The sequence below is a fragment of the Hyperolius riggenbachi genome, chromosome 1, assembly GCF_040937935.1.
Source record: "Hyperolius riggenbachi isolate aHypRig1 chromosome 1, aHypRig1.pri, whole genome shotgun sequence".
NCBI lineage: Eukaryota > Metazoa > Chordata > Amphibia > Anura > Hyperoliidae > Hyperolius > Hyperolius riggenbachi.
In genome coordinates, this window is record NC_090646.1 from 418,026,849 (window position 1) to 418,053,444 (window position 26,596).

General features: G+C 44.7%; 1 protein-coding gene across 2 annotated transcripts in view; it reads left to right on the top strand.

Annotated features, from left to right (window-relative positions):
• LOC137518525 (annexin A1-like) overlaps positions 1-26,596 on the top strand; it is an 80,086-nt gene that overhangs the window by 11,349 nt on the left and 42,141 nt on the right. For both annotated transcript variants that reach the window (XM_068236505.1, XM_068236513.1), the window contains exons 2-3: positions 3,961-4,047; positions 19,019-19,118. In XM_068236505.1, the coding sequence (XP_068092606.1) occupies positions 3,964-4,047; positions 19,019-19,118 (184 nt within the window). In that variant the 5' untranslated portion in view covers positions 3,961-3,963. The remainder of the gene's footprint in view (positions 1-3,960; positions 4,048-19,018; positions 19,119-26,596) is intronic.

The window sequence follows — 26,596 nt, forward strand, 5'->3', positions numbered from 1 at the left end:
GGCACACAACTTGCTCAGTTATCATTCCCCTATTGTATTGAAGCAGAGAGAAATAAGAAAAGGGGGCACATGGCAGTGACTAAAACCAGATAACTAGAGATTAAGGTGTTTGAAGGGTTGGGGGCCCTGGGGCGCCTCTTAGTCTAATAGCAATCAGTGTGTGACAGCTGGGGTGGCAGGGATGGAGGGGCGCACTTTGGTGTCTCAGCCTTGGGTGCTGGAGGACCTTGTCCCAGCTCTGGGACTAACTGTCCCACTGATTGTTTTTATTAATATTCCTGAAAGGTTCTAGCCTTCATTTTTAAGTGTATTCAGAATAATGAACTCTATCCATCCATTCGTGGTTATTAATAGTATTTTTTATATTATACATATGTGACGTGTCACAGAGATCTAAGCATTTGGCGTGATGTGTCACAACGTCAAAAAGGTTGGGAACCACAGTCCTAGGAGATATCTCAGGAGAAAAGGTGAATTGCATATGGGTCTGTGTGTGTGTGTGTGCGCGCACGTGAGAAGAGGATGAAGGGGGCACAAAAATCAGGTTTCACTCAGGGCGCTGTGAAATCTAAGGCCGGCCCTGGGAGTGGTTCTCTGTGCCTGCAACTTAATGTGGCCACAATAGAAGTAGTGGGCACAGCTCTGGGTGTCAGCGGGCTGTGGAGTGTCACACACACAGAAATGCAATAGTACTACAAGAATACAGTGAAATAATAATGCACTGGAGTGGTAGTCTGTGCCTTCAACTTAATATGGCCACAAATAGCAGTAGTGTGCACAGCTATGGGTGTCAGTGGGCTGTAGAGTGTCACACACACACAAAAAAAAAAACACAGGAGACTGATGTACTAGCCCTCAAAAGGGCTATTTGGGGTGCTTTCAGCAAGTAGTCAGTGATGAACAAGAACACAGGCCTAGCTAATGCTTTTCCTACATATCTGCAGCAAGTCTGACCTTGCTCTCACGATCACTGCAGCCAGAGAATGAATCCAATATGGCCACTGCGACTGCTTTTTAATAGGGGTGTCTAGGAGGGGGTGCTAGCTGATTGGCTGCCATGTGTCTGCTGATTGTGAAGTAAGGGGTCAAAGTTTAGCTCAATGATGATGTATAGGGGGCCGGTTGAACACACCACATGTTCGCTGTTTGCCGCGAATGCAAACATCGGGCCATCTGTACTTGTCATCATTCCTAGATGCTTTGGAAATAGAGAAATTCAGCTTCAAGCTTCTAAAGGTGCCCATTAATTGTGCGATTTTTAGTAATCAATCTTATTTTCAATAAGCCCATTTAGATAAAAAGAAAATAATATATTTAATCGATTCACAGAATTAAAAAATTCATCTTGCGATCGTATCATATCAATGAAAAAAATCTGTGACGCCGATCAATAATTTTTAGATAGGCTGCCATATTTGTTTTTTTAACCACTTTCAGAGGACATGGACGTGGCTGCGAGAGTAGGAGGGGTTGGGCAGCAACCCCCCCCCTCCCCCCGATTTTCCCCAGTATAGGGAGCATAGTTACCCCAGGATTGCTAGTATAGTTGCCTCAGTATAGGTAGTATAGTTTAGTTACCCCAGTATACAGTAACTAGTATAGTTGCCCCAGTATAGATAGTATAGCTACCACAGTATACCTAGTACAGTTGCCCCAGTATAGGTAGTATATTTGCCCCAGTATAGCTAGTATATTTGCCCTAGAATAGGTAGGTAGCTAGTATAGTTGCCTCAGTATAGATAGTATAGTTGCCGCAGTATAGGAATTATAGTTGCCCCCAGTATAGGTAGTATAGTTGCCACAGTATAGGTAGTATAGTTGCCCCCAGTATACTGTATATAGTATAGTTGCTGCAGTATAGGTAATATAGTTGCCCCCTGTATAGATAGAATAGTTGTCCCTGTATAGTTAGCACAGGTGCCCCCGGCAGTATAGCTAGTATAGTTGCCCCTGTATAGTTAGCATAGGTGCCCCCAATATAGCTAGTATGGTTGCCCCAGTGCTTGCTACCCCGTCCACCCTGCGGGTGCCCACTCCTGTTACCTTATGAGCTGGCAGTCACTTCCTCCATAATCCCCACCGCCCCTCTCCGTGTGTGTGATGTCATAATGTCTCACAGCAGTGCATCTCGCGGCTGCTGTGTAGAGTCAGGAAGCAGGAGAGTGTCTCCCTGTAACAGCGACGTATATTGCTGTTACCATGGGAAACGCTGCCCTGCCTTCTGACTCTACACAGCAGCGGCCTGTGATATGGGCAGACCCAGCCTTGTATTGGGCTGCAGACTGGGGGTTGGGGACCCCTGGGTTGCAGTACAGGAGTTTCCATAGATTTCATCACAAATTAGATGACACGCGTTGCATAAACTACACTAGAGAGCAGTAGCAGCATGCGACTATAAGCATTTGATCTGTACCGTGTACTTAAGCACCATGTACAAAAAAAACTGTATATATGCATAATAATAATAACAAATAATAATAGGTGGATATTTCTTCATTCATCTTATTTGAACTGAAGAAACTGTATTAGTAACATATATATTCTGGTGGGTCACATGACGAGAAATGCCGCTGAAGCCATAGAAACAGGAATGCCTATAGGTGGAAGTGAAATACCTCTCCATGCTGCTTGACACTCTGCTGTTAAGGAGACCTGCCATGGGTCCCCATGAGGACCCTTTCACCTCTGGCCACTGACACCAGACCGCATACATGAAACAAAGGAGCCAGGAAATTTGGGCGTTGGGAAATAGCTGATAGTACAGTATCAGTAACATGTAACGATATTATACTATTTTATAGTGGTATTTTTTGATAATAAAATACCTCACACAAAACCCTCAATGCTTAATCCTGGCCACCCCGAAGTCTAACCTTCAAACCCTCCTCCTGATGCCTAGCCTTAACCACCCCACCACTGCAAACCCCCTTCCAACGCCTAACCATTAACACCCATAGAAATATCACTTATAGGTAGAAATTCAGGGCCACCAGCTATGAAAATTTCAGATAAAAATAGTGGGTGCAAAGCCCGCTATGGGTGGAAAAATCTATCAATTACGGCCAGAACACGACCTGACCAGAGCTGGCTTGCCAAATCCCTAAAATCAGTAAATGTCTGTGGCGGCTGCACATCCCCAGGTTCCTATAACCTCTGCACGCTCTCCCATCCCGACTTATGCCCCCTGTGTCCTCTCACAATGATTGGGAAGTAAACGGAGCAGCCCCTCCCAGCCTGTGTGTGGCCTCCCTGGATTCTTATTGCAACCCGATGTGTTGGCAGTATCTGTTGCCCTATGATTAGTGATAATACTGATTTTCTCAACTTGCCAGCTCTGATCAGGTCCAGTTCTGGCCGGCCAGATCCCGAAGTGGCCAACTTTGGGATTGGGATCTGGCTGTAACATATATAAATATTCATAAGTCCAGCATTTAACTCAGCAAACTGTATAGAAATCAATGCTTAACTATTTAATGAATAATAATAATAATAATCCACCTGGAATTCTGGTTAGAATCCCAGTGGTGGAACCTAAGAGGCAAAGTGCTATTGTGCTTATGTGAATACAAATATGCAAAACAATAACTGTGCAGTAAACAATACAGTAATTCCTTTGGTATCTTAAGAGATTCAATTGCTGAAATACGTAGACATTGATTATGGTTGAGGAATTAGGTATTTTTTAATGATGTTTTAATGAATTTGGAGTACTGTATAATACATTTCATACATTATTGAATGAATAACGTGTTTGGCTCAAGATTTCCTTTCTTTTTTTTTTCAGTTGTGATAATTTGATTATTATGTCTCTAAAATGTCTAACGGTGCTTTGCTTTCCCTATAGTTAAAATGTGCATTGCTTCTATTTGTGGTGTAAAATGTTACTTTTTTCTTTTCCTGTAATGTTGGATGAAAACAGTTTTAGCATACCGTACTGATGTATTTCAACTGCTATTTCAGAAAATGGCGCAACAACAACAACAACAATATTCTGTGGTTCAACAAATGCTACAAGCCAGCCAGCAAACACATGTGACATCATGTACTGTAAGTAAGACTAGAATGGACCCGATCCAATTCACTTTTTCTACTACGTTTTCTCCTAGGAGATCATGTTTCATCTTCTGTTTAAAATAACTTTTGCACGCTGCAATCAAAAAAGTAATTTCTTGCTTGTTGGTGGCTTAAACAGCATTTTATTTATCATGTGAAAATATCACCTAGGAGCAGGGCTGGGCCGATGCAGAGGCGAGAGAGGCTCCGGCCTCGGGGCGCAGTGTAGGAGAGGATGCGCAACTCACTCAGATATTATTTCCCTATTGTGTTTGAAGCAGAGAGAAATGAGAAAAGGGGATGGCAGTGACTGCAAGCCAGATAACTAAGCAATCAGTGTGTGATGGCTGGGGTGGGAGTGATGGAGGGGCGCACTTTGGTTTCTCAGCCTTGCTGGAGGACCTGGTCTCTGCTCTGCCTAGAAGAAAACCTGCATTAGATTTGTACAAATCTCAGTAAAAAGCTGAACAGATCATATGGGTGTGGTGGTGAAGGATGTGAACAGCAAAGAAGTCTGTATATACTCTATTTTTCAGTGAACTGGCCTTTTTAACCCTTTTAACTATTCTGAAACAAGATCAGACAGTTTTGCAAAAAAAATTAGTCATCAACGAAATCTAAATGAGTGTTTTAAACTACAACTGTCATGACACAGGTAGTGCAGTCCACATTCATCAGTAATGTATCAGCAACAAGCCTTTCAATGTATCAGAAATAAGGCTTCCTTCCTTGGTACACTCTGGGAGGCTGAATACAAGGCTGATTTTTGTTCTCCCAGCTTGTTGTTGTTAGCTGACTGTACAGGTGTCTGTACATCACGCGACTTGGTGGCCGATCAATCATCCTATTCGATTATTATAATTGAATTGGTGCCACCAAGTGCATGCCCGATCGGCAATTCAACCAATATCAGGTCAAAATTGGTCGGCATAGACGGTTGGACATGCTACAAGATGTCGGGCCGTCATGGTCAGTCTGGCGTGCAGTGGTAACGGCGAGCGATATCAGGACAAGCAACGAATGCGACAATACCCCCAACGCTGTCCCCTAATGTTCCATGTCGCACCCTCCCCCACCAGTGCCCAGTGCGCTATACATTTCCTCTCCATGTCCGCTGTTGCCTCCGTCCATACACTTGCCCCATGTGGTAGCCTGCACTACTCCGGCAACCATGTGGGGTGCAAGTATGGACCGAGGAGCCCAGATGCAGCAGCAGACAGGGAGAGGTAATATATAGAGCACTGGGCATGATGGGGGGGGGGGGGGGAGACCATGGAACATAAAGGGAGACAGCATTGGGGGGTGGCGAGGCGGCAGATGCGGCATCACAAGGCCGATTCCGGATTGATTTCAGCATGAAATGAGTTGTAGGGATACAGATTCCTTATTATTATTAGTGGTGATCGTAATCTGCTAATTACGATTATGCAAAATTTTGAGTACATTTTCTCAAATATGTCTACAGAAATTATGATTCGGACATTCAACAGATTTTGTGTAATCCATTTGTAATTCCACCTATTTTTTTGCATAATTTTCACGTTATTTTTTCCCGATGCTATTGCTATTGCAAAGGATAAATGGGTTTTAAACTCAGAAAAATGACAGTTTAAACAACATTTTTCCTTTGCATATTTAAAATAGATTTTTTCAACTACAAGGTCTTTTTGAAAAATGATTTATTTTCCTTGTTCCCACCCTTCTTCTTAACATATGTAGCTATTTTGTCCATGATAGCATGTATGGGGGCTTTGCTATAACCCGCAAACTTGGCAAAAAATTACTCAACAATTACGCAAAATTGCTAAACTATGTGTGAAGAAACGCGGAAAAGCCGCCGCTTCTCAAGGTGAGGCGGCTGTTTCCGCGTCCAGCATGGCGACACAACGCGGAGAAACCGCCGCATGCCGCATAGGCAGAACGGCGGACTCCGCATTAGAGGCAGCAGATTTGTCGCATAGTAATGTCCCTGGCAATGGGGGTGAGCGTGGGGAAGCCACCGCTGGTGCAGAGAGCGGTGCGGTGGCCCCCACGCTCAGTTCGCTGGATACATTGCAAAGTATGACTGGTGTGGCTCGGCCTGATAGTCCACACTGGTTCAGAGTAACGCGCGCGCGCGCTGAGAGGCAAGGCTTATATGACAGCCAGAAGTTAGTCAGCTGACCAGGCCGGTCAGCTGACAATTGCAGCACTATTCATTGGTCCAGCACTGGTGCTGGGCAGCTTTTCTGTATATATAGTGCTGACTGTTCAGTTGCTGGTTGTCTGGCGTTGCGATCACAATGTGTTCACAGGAAAGTAGGAGGCACCCTTAGAGGTACTTTAGGTTTGTCTTCAAACTTAGTGAATGAGTTTATATATACGCTATTAACCAATTTTTCGGCGTGGGTGGAAATCAATATACACTCTAAAATTGGAGGTACTGGTATTACTTAATCATATGAGGCGCCCGAGACTGGAGAACCTTCTTAATAGGCACGATACACGACCTGATGAAGCGGTTGTAACCGCGAAACGCATTGTCATTTTAAAGTGCTACAATAAATTCTAATTTTACACCAAACCACATGAGAATGACTACTTATTAAGGTAGGATCATTCCATATCTTTGAACCATTAATTAAGTAATACCAGTACCTCCAATTTTAGAGTGTATATTGATTTCCACCCACGCCGAAAAATTGGTTAATAGTGTATATATAAACTCATCCACTAAGTTGGAAGACAAATCTAAAGTACCTCTAAGGGCGCCTCCTACTTTCCTGTGTTGTCTACTCCCCCTGGGACCAGGGGTCACCACCTTGGCAGGTGGTATCTTTTTGAAGGCGCTGCGACCAACGACACTTCCTCACAAGGCCGAGTGGGGACGGTACTTCCCCACACACGAAATACACTGGTTGCCTTATGTGCAACCTAGCTTTGTGAGTATATACGATATTTTACTTACTAACAAAGAAAACCGCTCGTGAGATACTACACTAGATTGGGCTCCCGGTGTCTTCCCGTCCCCCCTTTTTTCTATTTCCTTCAGCACACACCTTGATCACAATGTGTTAGCACTCAGACCTGAGTCAGATCCATTCATTGGTCCAGCACTTAGGGAGGTGCTGGGCAGCTTTTCTGTATATATAGTGCTGACTGTTCAGTTGCTGGTTGTCTGGCGTTCCGATCACAATGTGTTAGCACTGAGACCTGAGTCAGATCCTAAAGTGTGCCGAGAGCCCGGGACCAGCTGGAGCTGTAATCCTACACTTAGCTAGATTCTGTTGATAGCTTAAAGTACTAGTTTGATTGTGATTGTTTGTTATGACCCTCTGCCTGCCTGACTATTCTTCTGCACTCTGATCCTGTACCTTGCTATTCTGATACTCTGTTGCAGAACCCCGGCTCGCCCTAAGACTCCGCTTCTGCCTCCTGATTCTGTGCCTTGATAATTCTGTTACCCTGTTGCCGAACCCTGCTTGTTATTAGACCCCGCCTTCGTCTTCTGAATCTGTACTGTATCTGTCTGTGTGGCTTTGACCTGGCTTGTCCGACCTCGAGAACCGACCATACTGTTAGAGGTGGTTCCCAGTCCTGGTAGTGACACTTCCTCCTAAGTGTCACTCTCAGTTAGTCCTTCCTACTCTCAGCCTGACTCCTCCCCCCGGGAGAGTCCAGGCTTTTGGAAGGAATTTGTGCAGCACTCCTTACCGCCCTGAGGCCTCGTCCTCTAAGTGTTACAGTTGCACCAAACACTACTACTCCACTCAGGTGTCCAGAGGTTAGCTTGTATATCGGATTATCGGTGATACTGCAGATCATCTATAATCTACTATATATCTGTATTCCCAGTGATACTGCAGATCACCGGTAATCAGATCCTCTCTGTGTTGCACCGATCGTTACAGAACGCCAGACCAAATACAAAATGGACGCAAACACTGATCGTCTGGGTGTACTTGCCACTTTGGTGGAGAACATCAATCAAGTACTGGGCACCCACAGAACTCTTATAGATGCCCTATCAGGGTCAGTACAAACCCTCCAGACATCAGTGGATCATGTGTGATTGTGCGAAGGTTTTCTGGCCACAGATCTGACTTCCGAAATTTTAGGAGTAGAGTGTTGTCCTATTTTGACTTGAAACCCCAGTCTTCAGGAACGGAGACTCAGAGGGTCACAGTTATCAGAACCTTATTATTAGGCGATTCGCAGACATGGGCGTACAGTTTGCCCACAGGGGACACAGCCCTTACCTCCGTAGAGGAGTTCTTTAAAGCCATGGCAGTAATTTACGACGACCCGGACCTTGCCTCGACCTCTGAGCGGAAGCTCAAGCTTTTGCGGCAAGGCAAGGGTCCGGTCGAAGATTATGCGGCTGAATTTAGAAGGTGGTCAGTTACAGCTAGGTGGGACACCTATGCCCTGTTGGATTGTTTTTTGTCAGGCCTATCTGATGAGGTCTCCGATCTGATTCTGGGTCAGACCAAGATTCATGTGGAAGGAGTTCCCGAGCAATACTCTGAATATTCTGATGTATTTTGTCCCAAGGCTGCTGGTAAGTTACCTCCTCATCGCCCTTTCGATTGCCCCATCGATCTCCGTTCTGGTTGTATGCCCCCTAGAGGTCATCTATACAATTTGTCTGGTCCAGAAATGCAGGAGTACATCCGTGACAATTTAGCCAAGGGGTTCATTTGCCCTTCTCGGTCGCCTGCAGGGGCCGGTTTTTTTTTTGTTAAGAAAAAAGACGGAGGTCTTCGACCTTGCATCGATTACCGTGGTCTGAATAAAATCACTGTGAAGAATCGCTATCCGTTACCCTTGATAGACGATTTATTCACGCAGGTCACGAGTGCTAAGATCTTCTCGAAGTTGGATCTGAGGGGTGCATACAACCTGGTCCGCATTAGAAAGGGCGATGAATGGAAGACAGCCTTTAACACACCCGACGGGCATTATGAGTACTTAGTGATGCCCTTCGGGTTGTGTAATGCGCCGGCCGTCTTCCAAGAATTAATCAATGAGGTATTCAGAGAGGTGTTGGGTAGATTTGTTCTGGTATACCTCGATGATATACTAATCTACTCTAACAACCTCTCTGAACACAGGATCCATGTTAAATTTGTGCTGAACAAGCTGAGACAGAACATGCTTTATGCCAAGTTGGAGAAATGTCTTTTTGAGGTGACATCCGTCACGTTTTTGGGGTATGTGATTTCCACCTCAGATTTGTCAATGGATCCTGCTAAGGTCACCGCTGTCCTGGAATGGCCACAACCAGTGGGGCTGAAAGCCCTCCAGAGATTTTTGGGTTTTGCGAATTACTATAGAAGGTTCATAAAGGGGTACTCCACAATCATCGCACCCCTTACCAGTCTCACAAAAAAGGGGGCAGATACCAACCACTGGTCCCCTGAGACTGTCGCAGCCTTCTCCAACCTGAAGAAGTTGTTTTGCTCAGCACCCATTTTGAGACACGTGGATACTTCTTACCCCTTTATTGTAGAGGTTGATGCCTCAGAGGTTGGGGTGGGGGCTGTGTTGTCTCAACGTTCAGGGTTACAGGGCAGATTGCACCCATGTGCCTATTTTTCCCACAGGTTCTCACCAGCGGAAAGGAACTACGATATAGGCAACCGGGAACTTCTGGCCATCAAGTTGGCTTTTGAGGAATGGTTAGAAGGAGCAGAACATACAATCACGGTTTACACTGATCACAAAAATTTGGAATATATCGAGGGAGCTAGAAGATTAAGTCCCCGTCAGGCCCGATGGTCTTTATTCTTTACGAGGTTCAGATTTGTAATCACGTACACTCCAGGTAGCAAAAACATTAAGGCAGACACCCTGTCCAGATGTTTTGAGCCAGAGACAGCACAAGCCCCTGCCCCTGAGTCCATCGTCCCGCAGAGGTTATTGTTAGCAGCAACAGAAACCTGGGAGGATTGGACAGAGGTTTTAAGTCCCTTTCAGCAGGATGTTCCTGAGGGAAAACCTGAGGGGTTATGTTTATTCCTCTGCCATTCCGTCTTCAGATCCTGCAGATGTTCCACGCCCATAAGAATGCTGGTCACCCTGGAGCTTCCAGAACACAGGATCTAGTTGCCAGGTGTGCTTGGTGGCCTTCCTTGGCAACAGAATGTAGGGAGTATGTCAGGGAATGTGCGGTATGTGCTAAAAGTAAGCCCTCCCGGCTGGCACCTGTGGGAAGGTTACAGCCTTTGCCCACCCCGAGTGAGCCATGGACCCACCTGTCCATGGATTTTGTGGGGGAACTTCCCAGGTCTGAAGGCATGTCGGTCATTTGGGTGGTGGTCGACCGCTTTAGCAAAATGGCCCATTTTGTGCCCCTAAAAGGACTCCCCTCGGCTCAGGAACTGGCCGATTTGTTCATCATCCACATTTTCCAGTTGTATGGCATTCCGGAAAACATCGTGTCAGATCGGGGAGTCCAATTTGTGTCTGGATTTTGGAGAGCATTTTGTCACCAAATGGGCATGGAGCTGTCATTTTCGTCGGGCTACCACCCACAGACCAATGGGCAAACGGAGAGGGTCAATCAGTCATTGGAACAGTTTTTTAAGTTGCTATGTTGCTGAGGCGCAGAACGATTAGGTCAAGCTTTTGCCATTCGCAGAATTTGCGCACAATAACTTGGAAAGTTCCTCCTCGGTATTCTCTCTGTTTCAGGTGGTGACCGGGAGGTTGCCTAAGTTCTCTCCTTTGCCAGTGGCCTCCACTCCGTTTCCACCACTGGAGGTCTGGCAGAGGTCACTCAGGGACAATTGGGGAATTGTTAAGAATAATTTGGAGAAGGCGTTTCAAAGTCAAAAAGGTCAAGCTGACAAAAAACGTTCCTTGGAATGGAAGTTTCAGCCAGGGGACTTAGTCTGGGTGTCCACACGTCACTTGACCATGAAGCAGCCATCAGCCAAACTGGGCCCCAGGTTTGTAGGTCCGTTTTCTGTGACTAAGAAAATCAACAACATCACTTATGCCATAGATCTTCCGGCCAGCGTGCGGGGCGTAAGATCTTTTCACTTGTCAATGCTTAAGCCTGCAGTTCATGTGGGTCCCACTCCTCCTCCTCCTGTAATGGTAGATGACCAACCTGAGTACGAAGTAGAGAAAATTTTAGACTCACGCATTGTACAGAACTCAGTACAATATCTGGTGCATTGGAAAGGGTATGGCATTGAGGAAAGGTCATGGGTACCTGGGAGTCGCATGCGGACGAATTAAGAAAGGAGTTTCATGCCTTACATCCCGAGAAACCGGGTAGGAGTTGTTTGGAGTCCACTCCTCAGGGAGGGGGTACTGTGAAGAAACGCGGAAAAGCCACCGCTTCTCAAGGTGAGGCGGCTGTTTCCGCGTCCAGCATGACGACACAACGCGGAGAAACCGCCGCATGCCGCATAGGCAGAGCGGCAGACTCCGCATTAGAGGCAGCAGATTTGTCGCATAGTAATGTCCCTGGCAATGGGGGTGAGCGTGGGGAAGCCACCGCTGGTGCAGAGAGCGGTGCGGTGGCCCCCACGCTCAGTTCGCTGGATACATTGCAAAGTATGACTGGTGTGGCTCGGCCTGATAGTCCACACTGGTTCAGAGTAACGCGCGTGCGCGCTGAGAGGCAAGGCTTATATGACAGCCAGAAGTTAGTCAGCTGACCAGGCCGGTCAGCTGACAATTGCAGCACCATTCATTGGTCCAGCACTTAGGGAGGTGCTGGGCAGCTTTTCTGTATATATAGTGCTGACTGTTCAGTTGCTGGTTGTCTGGCGTTGCGATCACAATGTGTTAGCACTCAGACCTGAGTCAGATCCTAAAGTGTGCCGGGACCAGCTGGAGCTGTAATCCTACACTTAGCTAGATTCTGTTGATAGCTTAAAGTACTAGTTTGATTGTGATTATCTGTTATGACCCTCTGCCTGCCTGACTATTCTTCTGCACTCTGATCCTGTACCTTGCTATTCTGATACTCTGTTGCCGAACCCCGGCTCGCCCTAAGACTCCGCTTCTGCCTCCTGATTCTGTGCCTCGATAATTCTGTTACCCTGTTGCCGAACCCTGCTTGTTATTAGACCCCGCCTTCGCCTTCTGAATCTGTACTGTATCTGCCTGTGTAGCTTTGACCTGGCTTGTCCGACCTCGAGAACCGACCTTACTGTTAGAGGTGGTTCCCAGTTCTGGTAGTGACACTTCCTCCTGAGTGTCACTCTCAGTTAGTCCTTCCTACTCTCAGCCTGACTCCTCCCCCCGGGAGAGTCCAGGCTTTTGGAAGGAATTTGTGCAGCACTCCTTACTGCCCTGAGGCCTCGTCCTCTAAGTGTTACAGTTGCACCAAACACTACTACTCCACTCAGGTGTCCAAGGTTAGCTTGTATATCGGATTATCGGTGATACTGCAGATCATCTATAATCTGGTATATATCTGTATTCCCAGTGATACTGCAGATCACCGGTAATCAGATCTTCTCTGTGTTGCACCGATCGTTACACTATGGTTCCTGATTATGTGTACAAACACAATTAATTTCAATTTTACGCAAAATTTTTCTTTATGATTTTGCATTGTAATTGTGAATTACGATGAAAAATTATATTTGTGCGAAATTTCTGCATATCACCACTATTATGTTTCAGGTCGCATTCACGGTGGGATGTTGTGGAGCTGCATTATACATTCTTATAATGCAGCTTACTGCACTGCAATGCTAATCCTGTGCGACATTCACAGTGCAAGGTTAGCGTTGTATTGTAACGTGTAGCATTATGGTAACTCACTGCTTTTAGTGCATTACCTCTAAATGCACACGTTACCAGGTACAGAAAAGCATACTTTTCATTGACTGTATGCTTTACTGTACCTACGTAACGGTAACACATCGTTAATGTGCGTTACAAACATTTTTTTTTTGCATTGCATTTGTAATGCTGCATTGCGACTTTAACATCTCATTACAATGCAACATCCCACTGTGAATGCAACCTGAATCAGTATTCGTGTGCGAATGTGCCAAGGGTTAATTGGCTTACCAATCTAAGTATGAGCATGGCTGTACTGCACATGCACGAGTATGGTCTGCACCTGCACAGTAGTGCATGCACAGTACAGCTGAGCACGTACACAGAGGGGAGCACAGGCGGGGAGAAGAAAGGGATCATGAGTAGCATCAGCGGGAGATGAGGAGGATCTGGGGAGACTCTACAGCATTTGGAGGTCCCACTACTTAGGTAAAAAGTTTTTATTACCTTACTGTATTGGTTTGAAACCTTTAAAGAAAGCAAATACATTTGTTGGCCAGAATGCCTTAGGCAAAGTACATAGCATTTTGAAATAAAATATTTCATATTTTGCCTAAAATTCTTTAGGCATTCTGTAGAATGCTTGGATTTCATATGTTGCTTGTCACACATACAGTATAATGTACTACCATTAGCTTAGGAAAACAGTGAACAAAAAGAAAAACATGCATATGGTATACTATAGATACATACAAGTGCAATATTCCCATATTCTCAGAGAAACAATGACATCTAGTGGATACAGATATTATTGTAGTGTTTTAATGTGTCTGAGTCCAGGGGAATCAAGTGAGCAGTGCATAAATAGACAGTTCACTGGAATAACATATGGCATCAGTAAGGAAGGAGAGGAGAGACTGCACACTTTGAGACAGCTGCACGAGTGGAGGGGGTTGGAAAGAAATTGGGCACATATTGATTGGTGATCCATAAAGGGAAGAACATATACATTATGTGCAGTCACAAAGGGTTTCTGCAGACTAAGGGGGATCGCACATGGAAAAAGGGTTGGACATAAGGAATAAACAAAGGATTGTACATATATTAACCCTTTAGCAGCCACATTTGGAAAACCATATATGTGCTGGACAGTCACATTTTTTCTGCTGTCCCTTCCTCCCAGCCTGGCAGACCATGCAAAGCAGCAGGGAGCCTTTTCATATTTACCTGTTCCGGATGCTGGATCGGATCTCTTCTTTCTCCACTGAGCGATCAATGCAATGCCGATATCCCCTTCTAGTTCTCGATCACATGATATGACACGTGATCGTGACCCAGGGGATGATGTCAGCGTTGCAGCACCACTCGATAGTGGAAGAGGAGTGAAGGAAGAGACTCTGCCACCACCCCTTTTCCACCACCAATGTCATATTAATTGTTTGGAAACCAGAAGAGGAAGTCAGGATTACAGGGCCCCAAGTAGAGAAAGAGAAGAGAAAGAGGCGAATGATATAGGTAAATATGAAACACTCCCTGCTGCTCTGCATGGCTGCATTAGACAGTCCAAGATTAGCCAGCTGAGATTGCCCTACCCTGAGTTATCTCACATGAGATAACATGGGCAGGGCTTCTAAAAGCCTAGGGCAGTCATTTCAAGAAGGATAGGAGGCGCCCTTTTGATGTGTTCGGTGTTCCCTTGTATATACACGAAGACTTCACTTAACTTGGTAAAAATGTTGGTAGTTTTATTGACATAAAGCACTTTCGACAACGCGTTTCACGGTACAAACCGCTTCCTCAGGTCAGGTTAGTGTGCTTAAAAATTAATAAACAAATAACATAAATTGGCGCTTGGCAATATGTACATTAAAAAAGGAAGACACGTATATTAAATTACAGAATAAACAAATATAAAACGCTAATATAGATGGTACGTCCTTGAAAAAACGTTTATCTTAACGGATTCTTAAAACAATGTACAAGGCATATATACTTTAGGTTAGACGTATTGGGGTGGTCTAGCAAATACGTGGGAGAATAATAAGATATACTAATATCATATAAATGGGGGGGGGGGGAAGACCCCCATAACCGGTAAACATAGGGGTGGCCAAGGGATGGAAGGGTAAGGGAATAAGGGATTAAGGATAAGGTAAAAACCATATAATCAAAGGGGCTAGAGAAGGGCCTAAAATGTCATACAGTAGTTGCTTCTTAAAATGGCCCTGGTTAGGGGGTTCAAGCGGGAAAATGCTGATGACACCTCTGTGTGGCACATCCATCTAGTGGTCAACAGAGGAGTGCTGGAGGCCCTGTTAATTGGGCATATGTGGAAACTGGAAGCCGGCAGTGCAGGATTGCACTGTCAGGTGGGATAAGAGAGAGATAAGATCCGGGTAGTGCGGGTTAGCGCTGTCAGAAGAAGGTGTATAGCGTGGAGGGAGGGGGTTAGGAGCTTACCTGGGATGTGTAAACCAGTGCCAGAGCGCCAAACCGAACGTTGGATCGACCAGCGCTATATATATCTCTCTGACGATATGGAGGAGACCGGGCGGGACAGCCACGTGTGTGTGGGACGCAGGAGGGTGGTCCCTAGGATACACAGGGGGCGTGGTAGGGGTCCGTGACCACTCTCGGGAGGGAGCCGCTCAGTAGCGTATTGGATGCGACCTTGCGGTCGCATCCGACTAACAGGAAAAAGGAAATTAGGCTGGCCAGCGACGGGTGTAGGACGTAGGATAGTACGTCAGTGAGCGGTAGGCGCATGTGCCAGAGTTAGTCCGCGCCATGTTGGAAAAGGGCATGGCAAATGGGCAAAAAAAGAAATGGGAGTAAGGGGCTGGGGAGGGTTATAGCGAGTGTGGCTAATCCTAGGGGGTAGAGAACCATTAATTAAATAAAGTTTTATGTAGTTCAACTGCATTTAGCAAAACTGAAAACGAAGCACCCACTATAATTACAGAGCAATTCAGCACCTATAAATTGCTGCCATCTTGTGGCCAAATAGGAAAAATTGTAAAAAAATGTACCAACTCATTAAACTTGAAGTATTAAAAGTACACCAAATACTGACGTATAGTGGGAGAATGCAGGGACAAAACACATAAATACATGTCAAAAAGTAGTTATTCAATCCGATATCTCAGGTATAGTGTCTATAAACATTTCATTAGAATAAATTAATTTAGAAAACGAGAAATAAATATGTACATATATAAAAGAATATAAGAAAATAAATAATGATATCCTATGGCATTCCAATAAATAACAAATTCTCGTGCTAAGAGAAAACCTGAATGTTTAAGGCAAAATGTCCACGGAATGTCAATTCTAGAGTACATCCTAGCATACACCTATGGGCATAAATAATACTATAAATTTATGAGACTATGTAATAGCAATAGTTTCCGACCTATTCAGTAATCATGAGAAAGGACTGTAGTAAGAGAATATACAATCAGGGTTATGTATATGGTAGGGGTGTAGATCAGTTAAGACCGAAAGGGGGGGGGGGATAGGAGGGCTAGACAAGGATGGGGAACACAGGGGAATTATTTAACCTTTGCCACTCCCATCTGGCATATATTTGATATTATCAATGAATTACAAAAAGATTTGTACAGCATTCTTACTGGTTTAGTACATTTTATTAAGTGGAGTTATACTTCATGCTTAATAAATCTCAAAACAATCAGTTCATCTTATTTTATGCATTGGCTGCATGCATTCAAATGCTGTTTTAGGGATCTAAGTAGAGCTAGATGGTCAAGATTTCACAAAAGGAAGTACTTACTATTCCACACTGAAAACTTCAGTTAAATTGTATACATCACTCCCTTGAGGCAGGCTCCACCAGATCGATTCCTTCAACTCTCTGCTCTGTTTTCGGGGCTGAGGGAGTCTGGGTTCCTTATGGCACACTTAGAGGACATGTTCCCAGGCCTAAATGTTTTGGCAAGCAATATGGAATAAGATTCAGTCTGTGGTGGGCCTGGCTCTACCTCTCAGCCCGTAGAGCCAGGAGAGAAACCTGATGGAGTTCATTATCCACACCACAGATTGATCCAACACGTGGTTGGGCTGACTAGAGTTCGCCTGGCCTCTTTTTGGAAACAGTCCTCTCTCAATCCGGATGCGGTTTACTCCAGAGTCACTGAGGTAATACTAAGTGAGGATATCCTAGCTATAATCGACGTTACTATTCTCAATACCAGAGGACTTTATCCCCATGGGTTAGCTCCCTTAATAACCTAGGCCTCAGGCCTACTCTGTTATCTTAAATTTGCTAGACAGTTAGCGAATGCTCTCTCCCCTGCCTTTCTCTATGTGGTGGTTCCTTATGGGACCTGAACGCAGCTCTGTGTGGTTTGCTGACCTTCTTTCTGAGATTATGTGCAACTATCTCTGATAGCCATGTCTTGAAGCTTTACTGCAATTTGGTGTATTGTTTTCTTTGTTATTTTATGCAGTTAGTGTAGTATGTTGAAAACCTCTGCAGGGATTACTTTTTGGAAATGTTTGTATCCACATTAACATTAATGAAAATCTTTAAAACTAAGTAGACTTAGTACAATACATAACCATGTTTATTTCATCATGTGACATGTCTGTCCAGTTACGCTTCAAATTAATCCTCTTCCTCCGTATTTCAGACAGAAAATGCATATTCACTGTCAGCTCACCAGTATCTCATATAAATACATTTTGAATGGGCATTACAGTATGTATATAGCAGCTGATGTATGCATTGCTTATGCTTTTCATACAGTCAGGACCAGATTAAGGCCAAGGCCACCTAGGCCATGGCCTAGGACACCACAGGAACAAGGGCACCAAAGCAGCAGGCTAAACTGATGCAGCATTTGCAAGCTTGCAAATGCTGCAATGCAGACAGATCAGGCAAGCGCCTGACTGCGGTACTCTGCTGCTAGCCCCCTGTTCAGCATCCACCTTGCTCTCTGTGCACATTTGCATTGTGGCCGGCGGCTATGGACTTGGGCAGCATTGGAGACGGAAAGGAAGAGGAAGCTTCTGCACTGGAGATGAGCGGAGAAATGAGTGACACTGATGGCTGCTGCAGTGTGAAGGCGAGCTGGCTACCTATACTGAAAGGGGGGGGGGGGGGGGAAGGAGGGATTAAGGGAGTCATCAGACTACCTATACTGGAGGGAAGGGGTCATCTCGCTAATTATACTGAAGGGGGGAAGCTGGTGACAGTGGCCTTGGGCGGTAAAGGGTACAAATCCAGCCCTGACTGCAGTGGAAACACGAGCTATGGATGACAGTGGGGAACCTGGAAACTACTTGTACATCAGTGCAGTCACACTTTAGGGCTGAGTTCACATATGACATAGCGTGAAAAAGGTGTGTTTTATGATGATGTGCGATTTTGTAATGCATTTTTACAGCGTTTTGCGTTTTTTAATGCAGATGCGTTTTTCATGCATTTTGCGTGAGTTTTAATGCATTTGCTGTTCGCATATGTAAAACGCATATGCTTTTTGTATGCTTTTTCATATTTAAATGTATGCAAATCACTATGAAGAAAACAAAAAGCGTAACACACCAGAGATCTTTATTAAAAAAGAAAAAATGTATGAAAAACGCATTAAAACGCTATGCATATGCCTCACCATAGACATTCATTATGTACATTTTGGCACCCATTCTGCATAATATGCAAAAAAAAGAAATTGCAACAAAACCAGCCTTTGCAAAACGCATACTGTAAAATGCAGTACAGATACTGTAAAACGCATCTTTTTCTGCGTCCCACGCTAGCATGTGTGCACCCAGTCTAAAGGAAAATTCCACTTTCTTTCAAAAAAACAAATAAATGAAAAAAGCCATAAGCTTAATCAGTGCCTTTTGGAATTAATAGTTATTTCCATTCAATCTGTGGCCAGAATTTCCAACAATAATAGTAAGCTCAATTTCTTTGCAGCTTTACCAAAACTACTTTGCATGACTGTGTTCTGTTCAGAGTGGAGTACAGTTGTTGTGAGCCTATTCATTGAATAGTCCCTATTTTGAACAAACAACTGATGGAATATTTGTAGTAAGTACAGAAACGAAACGATGACTGTGCTATGCAGACTTTAAATTACGAATAAAATAAACAGATTAGAAAATCAGATTATCATCACCTTTTCTTAGAAGCTAATATTTTAGTATTTAGCTTGCTGAAAATATGCAGCAAATAACATAAATTAAGTATACAAGTTTTTCCTGACAGGAGGCACATGATGTACAGGATGAAATAGACTTGACTACGCGACCACGTCGCAATCCCATGGAGGATGCCAATGCACTGGAGCAGGCAATTACAGCAAAAAGTAAGTGTTTACAGGTATATTTCTACGGGGAATGGTTAATGCAACATAAATCCCATCACTCTGTGAGGTTTTTTTAACGCATGCTGTCACTTTGCTTCCCTGCAGGAGAGTAATTGCCCTTTTTTCAGTTAATGTTTATTACAGTTCCAGTTTTTTTACAGTTTAAAGTGGATCCGAGCTCTTGCAAAGAGCAGACTGAAATGTGTTCATTCCACATAGAAATGTTGTAGAAATCAGCTGCACTAAACTGTGTTTGTTAATTTAGATACAGTTGTGTGTAACAAGTGTGCAATCAGTAGGCATGACTCGCAGCGCCTGGCTTAGCTGTACAGGAAAGACATCCAGTACATTTTCGGGTCTTTGTTTTCTGATTTCTGTGCATTGTAAAAAAGACATTTTTTCCCCTGATTGTTTTCATACTGCCCCTAATCTTTTAGAGCAGAGAGGAAGTCCTGAGCTCAGATCCACTTTAATTACAGTTACTGCATTGAGGCGCATACGTGTAAAAATAATGATTGGGATAAAGAGTGCCTGACATAGCTGTTATCCTTCTATTGTGGTTATTGTGGCTGGTAAAGTGGGTGCCAGGAAATGCTATAGAATTTCAATAAGTTTACTGATATTCTACTAACTACAATCCGGGATGGGACAGTCCACGTGGCCACTGCTTGTGATCAGCTGATCATGCTGTGCGTACAGCGTGCTACTTCTCTGTTCCTTCTTTTTGGCCAGAACTTAAGTACAGTGATTGCGGGGATAGGAAATGAGTGAGTGGCTCTGGCTCCCCAAGCATTCCTATGCCCTATACATCGGCCCTGAGGGCCCATCCACAAATCCGGCCCTGCCAATACACCTAAAATAGAACAAATACACACACACACCATAGCGTAAAACTGTATGTAAAATGTAATAATAAAAAGAATGCACACTCACATAAAATCAGGTTTAAAAATTTCTAAGAGTTTTTATGGGATCAACCCTGTGTGTGGCCGACCTGCTGGCTTTGATCGCGCTGCTTGTATCTCCGCCTACGCCACAGGCCCACCACATTTTCCGGTAGCCCCGTCTTTACAGCCCTACTAATTATGTCACTTACAGTGACTTATCAGGAGCATGTAAGCAGTTTCATGTTATGATGGGTGTGAATTTGTTCTATTAGAGGTATATACATCATAGAGCACAAGTTGGATGTGGCAGGGGGGTAGCCTGATGACCCCAGATGCACTGCTTACCCATCTGATTAAGGGTCAACATACAGGGAAGCAGGAAATTTGGGTGCATGAGGCAGGTGGACAAAAAGGGCGCCGCGATTCACTCCCATAATAAATATCGTTTAACCACTTGAGGACCTAGGGCTTTCTACTACTTAAGGACCGGCCACTTTTTTTCCATTCAGACCACTGCAGCTTTCACGGTTTATTGCTCGCTCATACAACCTACCACCTAAATGAATTTTGGCTCCTTTTCTTGTCACTAATAAAGCTTTCTTTTGGTGCTATTTGATTGCTCCTGCGATTTTTACTTTTTATTATATTCAGCAAAAAAGACATGAATTTTGGCAAAAAAATGATTTTTTTAACTTTCTGTGCTGACAGTTTTCAAATAAAGTAAAATTTCTGTATACATGCAGCGCGAAAAATGTGGACAAACATGTTTTTGATAAAAAAAAACCCCATTCAGTGTATATTTATTGGTTTGGGTAAAAGTTATAGCGTTTACAAACTATGGTGCAAAAAGTGAATTTTCCCATTTTCAAGCATCTCTGACTTTTCTGACCCCCTGTCATGTTTCATGAGGGGCTAGAATTCCAGGATAGTATAAATACCCCCCAAATGACCCCATTTTGGAAAGAAGACATCCCAAAGTATTCACTGAGAGGCATAGTGAGTTCATAGAAGATATTATTTTTTGTCACAAGTAAGCGGAAAATGACACTTTGTGAGAAAAAAAAAAAAAAAAAAAGTTTCCATTTCTTCTAACTTGCGACAAAAAAAAATGAAATCTGCCACGGACTCACCATGCCCCTCTCTGAATACCTTGAAGGGTCTACTTTCCAAAATGGGATCATTTGTGGGGTGTGTTTACTGTCCTGACATTTTGGGGGGTGCTAAATTGTAAGCACCCCTGTAAAGCCTAAAGGTGCTCATTGGACTTTGGACCCCTTAGCGCAGTTAGGCTGCAAAAAAGTGCCACACATGTGGTATTGCCGTACTCAGGAGAAGTAGTATAATGTGTTTTGGGGTGTATTTTTACACATACCCATGCTGGGTGGGAGAAATATCTCTGTAAATGACAATTTGTTAATTTTTTTTACACACAATTGTCTATTTACAGAGATATTTCTCCCACTCAGTATGGGTATGTGTAAAAATACACCACAAAACACATTATACTACTTCTCCTGAGTACGGCGATACCACATGTGTGGCACTTTTTTGCACCCTAACTGCGCTAAAGGGCCCAAAGTCCAATGAGTACCTTTAGGATTTCACAGGTCATTTTGCGACATTTGGTTTCAAGACTACTCCTCACGGTTTAGGGCCCCTAAAATGCCAGGGCAGTATAGGAACCCCACAAATGACCCCATTTTAGAAAGAAGACACCCCAAGGTATTCCGTTAGTAGTATGGCGAGTTCATAGAAGATTTTATTTTTTGTCACAAGTTAGCGGAAAATGACACTTTGTGAAAAAACACAATTAAAATCAATTTCCGCTAACTTTTGACAAAAAATAAAATCTTCTATGAACTCACCATACTCCTAACGGAATACCTTGGGGTGTCTTCTTTCTAAAATGGGGTCATTTGTGGGGTTCCTATACTGCCCTGGCATTTTAGGGGCCCTAAACCGTGAGGAGTAGTCTTGAAACGAAATTTCTCAAAATGACCTGTGAAATCCTAAAGGTACTCATTGGACTTTGGGCCCTTTAGCGCAGTTAGGGTGCAAAAAAGTGCCACACATGTGGTATCGCCATACTCGGGAGAAGTAGTACAATGTGTTTTGGGGTGTATTTTTACACATACCCATGCTGGGTGGGAGAAATACCTCTGTAAATGGACAATTGTGTGTAAAAAAATCAAAAGATTGTCATTTACAGAGGTATTTCTCCCACCCAGCATGGGTATGTGTAAAAATACACCCCAAAACACATTGTACTACTTCTCCCGAGTACGGCGATACCACATGTGTGGCACTTTTTTGCACCCTAACTGCACTAAGGGGCCCAAAGTCCAATGAGTACCTTTAGGATTTCACAGGTCATTTTTGTTTCAAGACTACTCCTCACGGTTTAGGGCCCCTAAAATGCCAGGGCAGTATAGGAACCCCACTAATGACCCCATTTTAGAAAGAAGACACCCCAAGGTATTCCGTTAGGAGTATGGTGAGTTCATAGAAGTTTTTATTTTTTTGTCACAAGTTAGCGGAAATTGATTTTAATAGTTTTTTTTTCACAAAGTGTCATTTTCCGCTAACTTGTGACAAAAAATAAAATCTTCTATGAACTCACCATACTCCGTACGGAATACCTTTGGGTGTCTTCTTTCTAGAATGGGGTCATTTGTGGGGTTCCTATACTGCCCTGGCATTTTAGGGGCCCTAAACCGTGAGGAGTAGTCTTGAAACCAAATGTCGCAAAATGACCTGTGAAATCCTAAAGGTACTCATTGGACTTTGGGCCCCTTAGCGTACTTAGGGTGTAATAAAGTGCCACACATGTGGTACCGCTGTACTCAGGAGAAGTAGTATAATGCGTTTTGGGGTGTATTTTTACACATACCCATGCTAAGTGGGAGAAATATCTCTGTAAATGACAATTTTTTGATTTTTTTACACACAATTGTCCATTTACATAGAAATTTCTCCCACCCAGCATGGGTATGTGTAAAAATACACCCCCAAAACACATTATACTACTTTTCCTGAGTACGGCGGTACCACATGTGTGACACTTTTTTGCAGCCTAGGTGCGCTAAGGGGCCCAACGTCCTATTCACAGGTCATTTTGAAGCATTTGTTTTCTAGACTACTCCTCGCGGTTTAGGGCCCCTAAAATGCCAGGGCAGTATAGGAACCCCACAAGTGACCCCATTTTAGAAAGAAGACACCCCAAGGTATTCCGTTAGGTGTATGGCGAGTTCATAGAAAATTTTATTTTTTGTCACAAGTTAGTAAAAAATGACACTTTGTGAAAAAAAAACAATAAAAATTAATTTCCGCTAACTTTTGACAAAAAATAAAATCTTCTATGAACTCGTCATACACCTAACATAATACCTTGGGGTGTCTTTTTTTTCTGAAATGGGGTCACTTGTGGGGTTCCTATACCGCCCTGGCATTTTACAGGCCCAAAACCGTGAGTAGTCTGGAAACCAAATGTCTCAAAATGACTGTTCAGGGGTATAAGCATCTGCAAATTTTGATGACAGGTGGTCTATGAGGGGGCGAATTTTGTAGGACCGGTCATAAGCAGGGTGGCCTTTTAGATGACAGGTTGTATTGGGCCTGATCTGATGGATAGGAGTGCTAGGGGGGTGACAGGAGGTGATTGATGGGTGTCTCAGGGGGTGGTTAGAGGGGAAAATAGATGCAATCCATGCACTGGGGAGGTGATCGGAAGGGGGTCTGAGGGTTTGGCCGAGTGATCAGGAGCCCACACGGGGCAAATTGGGGCCTGATCTGATGGGTAGGTGTGCTAGGAGGTGACAGGAGGTGATTGATGGGTGTCTCAAGGTGTGATTAGAGGGGGGAATAGATGCAAGCAATGCACTGGCGAGGTGATCAGGGCTGGGGTCTGAGGGCATTCTGAGGGTGTGGGCGGGTGATTGAGTGCCCTAGGGGCAGATAGGGGTCTAATCTGATAGGTAGCAGTGACAGGGGGTGATTGATGGGTAATTAGTGGGTGTTTAGGGTAGAGAATAGATGGAAACACTGCGCTTGGGTGGTGATCTGATGTCGGATCTGCGGGCGATCTATTGGTGTGGGTGGGTGATCAGTTTGCCCGCAAGGGGCAGGTTAGGGGCTGATTGATGGGTGGCAGTGACAGCGGGTGATTGATGGGTGGCAGTGACAGGGGGTGATTGATGGGTGGCAGTGACAGGGGGTGATTGATAGGTGATTGACAGGTAATCAGTGGGTTATTACAGGGGAGAACAGATGTAAATATTGCACTGGCGAATTGATAAGGGGGGTCTGAGGGCAATCTGAGCGTGTAGGTGGGCGATTGGGTGCCCGCAAGGGGCAGATAGGGGTCTAATCTGATAGGTAGCAGTGACAGGGGGTGATTGATGGGTAATTAGTGGGTGTTTAGGGTAGAGAATAGATGGAAACACTGCGCTTGGGTGGTGATCTGATGTCGGATCTGCGGGCGATCTATTGGTGTGGGTGGGTGATCAGTTTGCCCGCAAGGGGCAGGTTAGGGGCTGATTGATGGGTGGCAGTGACAGCGGGTGATTGATGGGTGGCAGTGACAGGGGGTGATTGATGGGTGGCAGTGACAGGGGGTGATTGATGGGTGATTGATAGGTGATTGACAGGTAATCAGTGGGTTATTACAGGGGAGAACAGATGTAAATATTGCACTGGCGAATTGATAAGGGGGGTCTGAGGGCAATCTGAGCGTGTAGGCGGGCGATTGGGTGCCCGCAAGGGGCAGATTAGGGTCTGATCTGATAGGTAACAGTGACAGGTGGTGATAGGGAGTGATTGATGGGTGATTGATGGGTAATTAGTGGGTGTTTAGAGGAGAGAATAAATGGAAACACTGCGCTTGGGTGGTGATCTGATGTCGGATCTGCGGGCGATCTATTGGTGTGGGTGGGTGATCAGATTGCCCGCAAGGGGCAGGTTAGGGGCTGATTGATGGGTGGCAGTGACAGGGGGTGACAGGGGGTGATTGATGGGTGATAGGTGATTGGCAGGTGATTGACAGGTGATCAGTGGGTTATTACAGGGAAGAACAGATGTAATTAATGCACTGGTGAATTGATAAGGGGGGGTCAGAGGGCAATCTGAGCGTGTGGGCGGGTGATTGGGTGCCCACAAGGGGCAGATTAGGGTCTGATCTGATAGGTAAAAGTGACAGGTGGTGATAGGGGGTGATTGATGGGTGATTGATGGGTAATTAGTGGGTGTTTAGAGGAGAGAATAGATGTAAACAATGGATTTGGGAGGTGATCTGATGTCGGATCTGTGGGCGATCTATTGGTGTGGGGGGGTGATCAGATTGCCCGCAAGGGGCAGGTTAGGGGCTGATTGATGGGTGGCAGTGACAGGGGGTGATTGACGGGTGATTGATGGGTGATTGACGGGTGATTGACAGGTGATTGACAGGTGATTGACAGGTGATCAGGGGGATAGATGCATACAGTAAACAGGGGGAGGTGGTCTGGGGGGGGGTCTGGGGAGAATCTGAGGGGTGGGGGGTGATCAGGAGGGGGCACGGAGCAGGGGGGGGATAAAAAAAAAAATAGCATTGACAGATAGTGACAGGGAGTGATTGATGGGTGATTAGGGGGGTGATTGGGTGCAAACAGGGGTCTGGGGGGTGGGCAGGGGGGGGGTCTGATGGGTGCTGTGGGCGATCTGGGGCAGGGGGGGGAGAAATCAGTGTGCTTGGGTGCAGACTAGGGTGGCTGCAGCCTGCCCTGGTGGTCCCTCGGACACTGGGACCACCAGGGCAGGAGGCAGCCTGTATAATACACTTTGTAAACATTACAAAGTGTATTATACACTTTGTATGCGGCGATCGCGGGGTTAACATCCCGCCGGCGCTTCCGTATAGCCGGCGGGATGTTGCGGCGAGCGAGCGGTGACAGGCGCCGGCGGAGGATCGCGTCACGGATGACGCGATCGCTCCGCCCATGCCCTTAAATGGACCGCCGCCTCTGTGGGTGAGGCCGTCCTGAAGGGCTCCACTTCCCCGCCGCCCCTGTGTAGTGGGCGGTCGGGAAGTGGTTAATGGGCGCCTAACAGGAAAAAAGGGCGCCGGAGAAAAATAACGTTTTACAAGCGACGCCCGGAGACTTTTAATGTTTTATAACTGCTTCTCATGAGTACACATTATTTAATGATTTATAATTTTTTAAACATTATTTTTAAATGACAAAACAGTACAATATTTTTTTAAAACATTTTTAAACGAAAAACAGCACAGTATTATTTTAAAACGTTATTAACCCATTCAGGTTCCGTGGTTTTCACGAGAGAAATGTTCACCTCCCATTCATTAGCCTATAACTTTATCACTACTTATCACAATGAACTGATCTATATCTTGTTTTTTCCGCCACCAATTAGGCTTTCTTTGGGGGGTACATTTTGCTAAGAGCCACTTTACTGTAAACGCATTTTAACAGGAAGAATAAGAAAAAAATGGAAAAATTCATTATTTCTCAGTTTTCAGCCATTATAGTTTTAAAATAATACATGCCTCCATAATTAAAACTCACGTATTGTATATGCCCATATGTCCCGGTTATT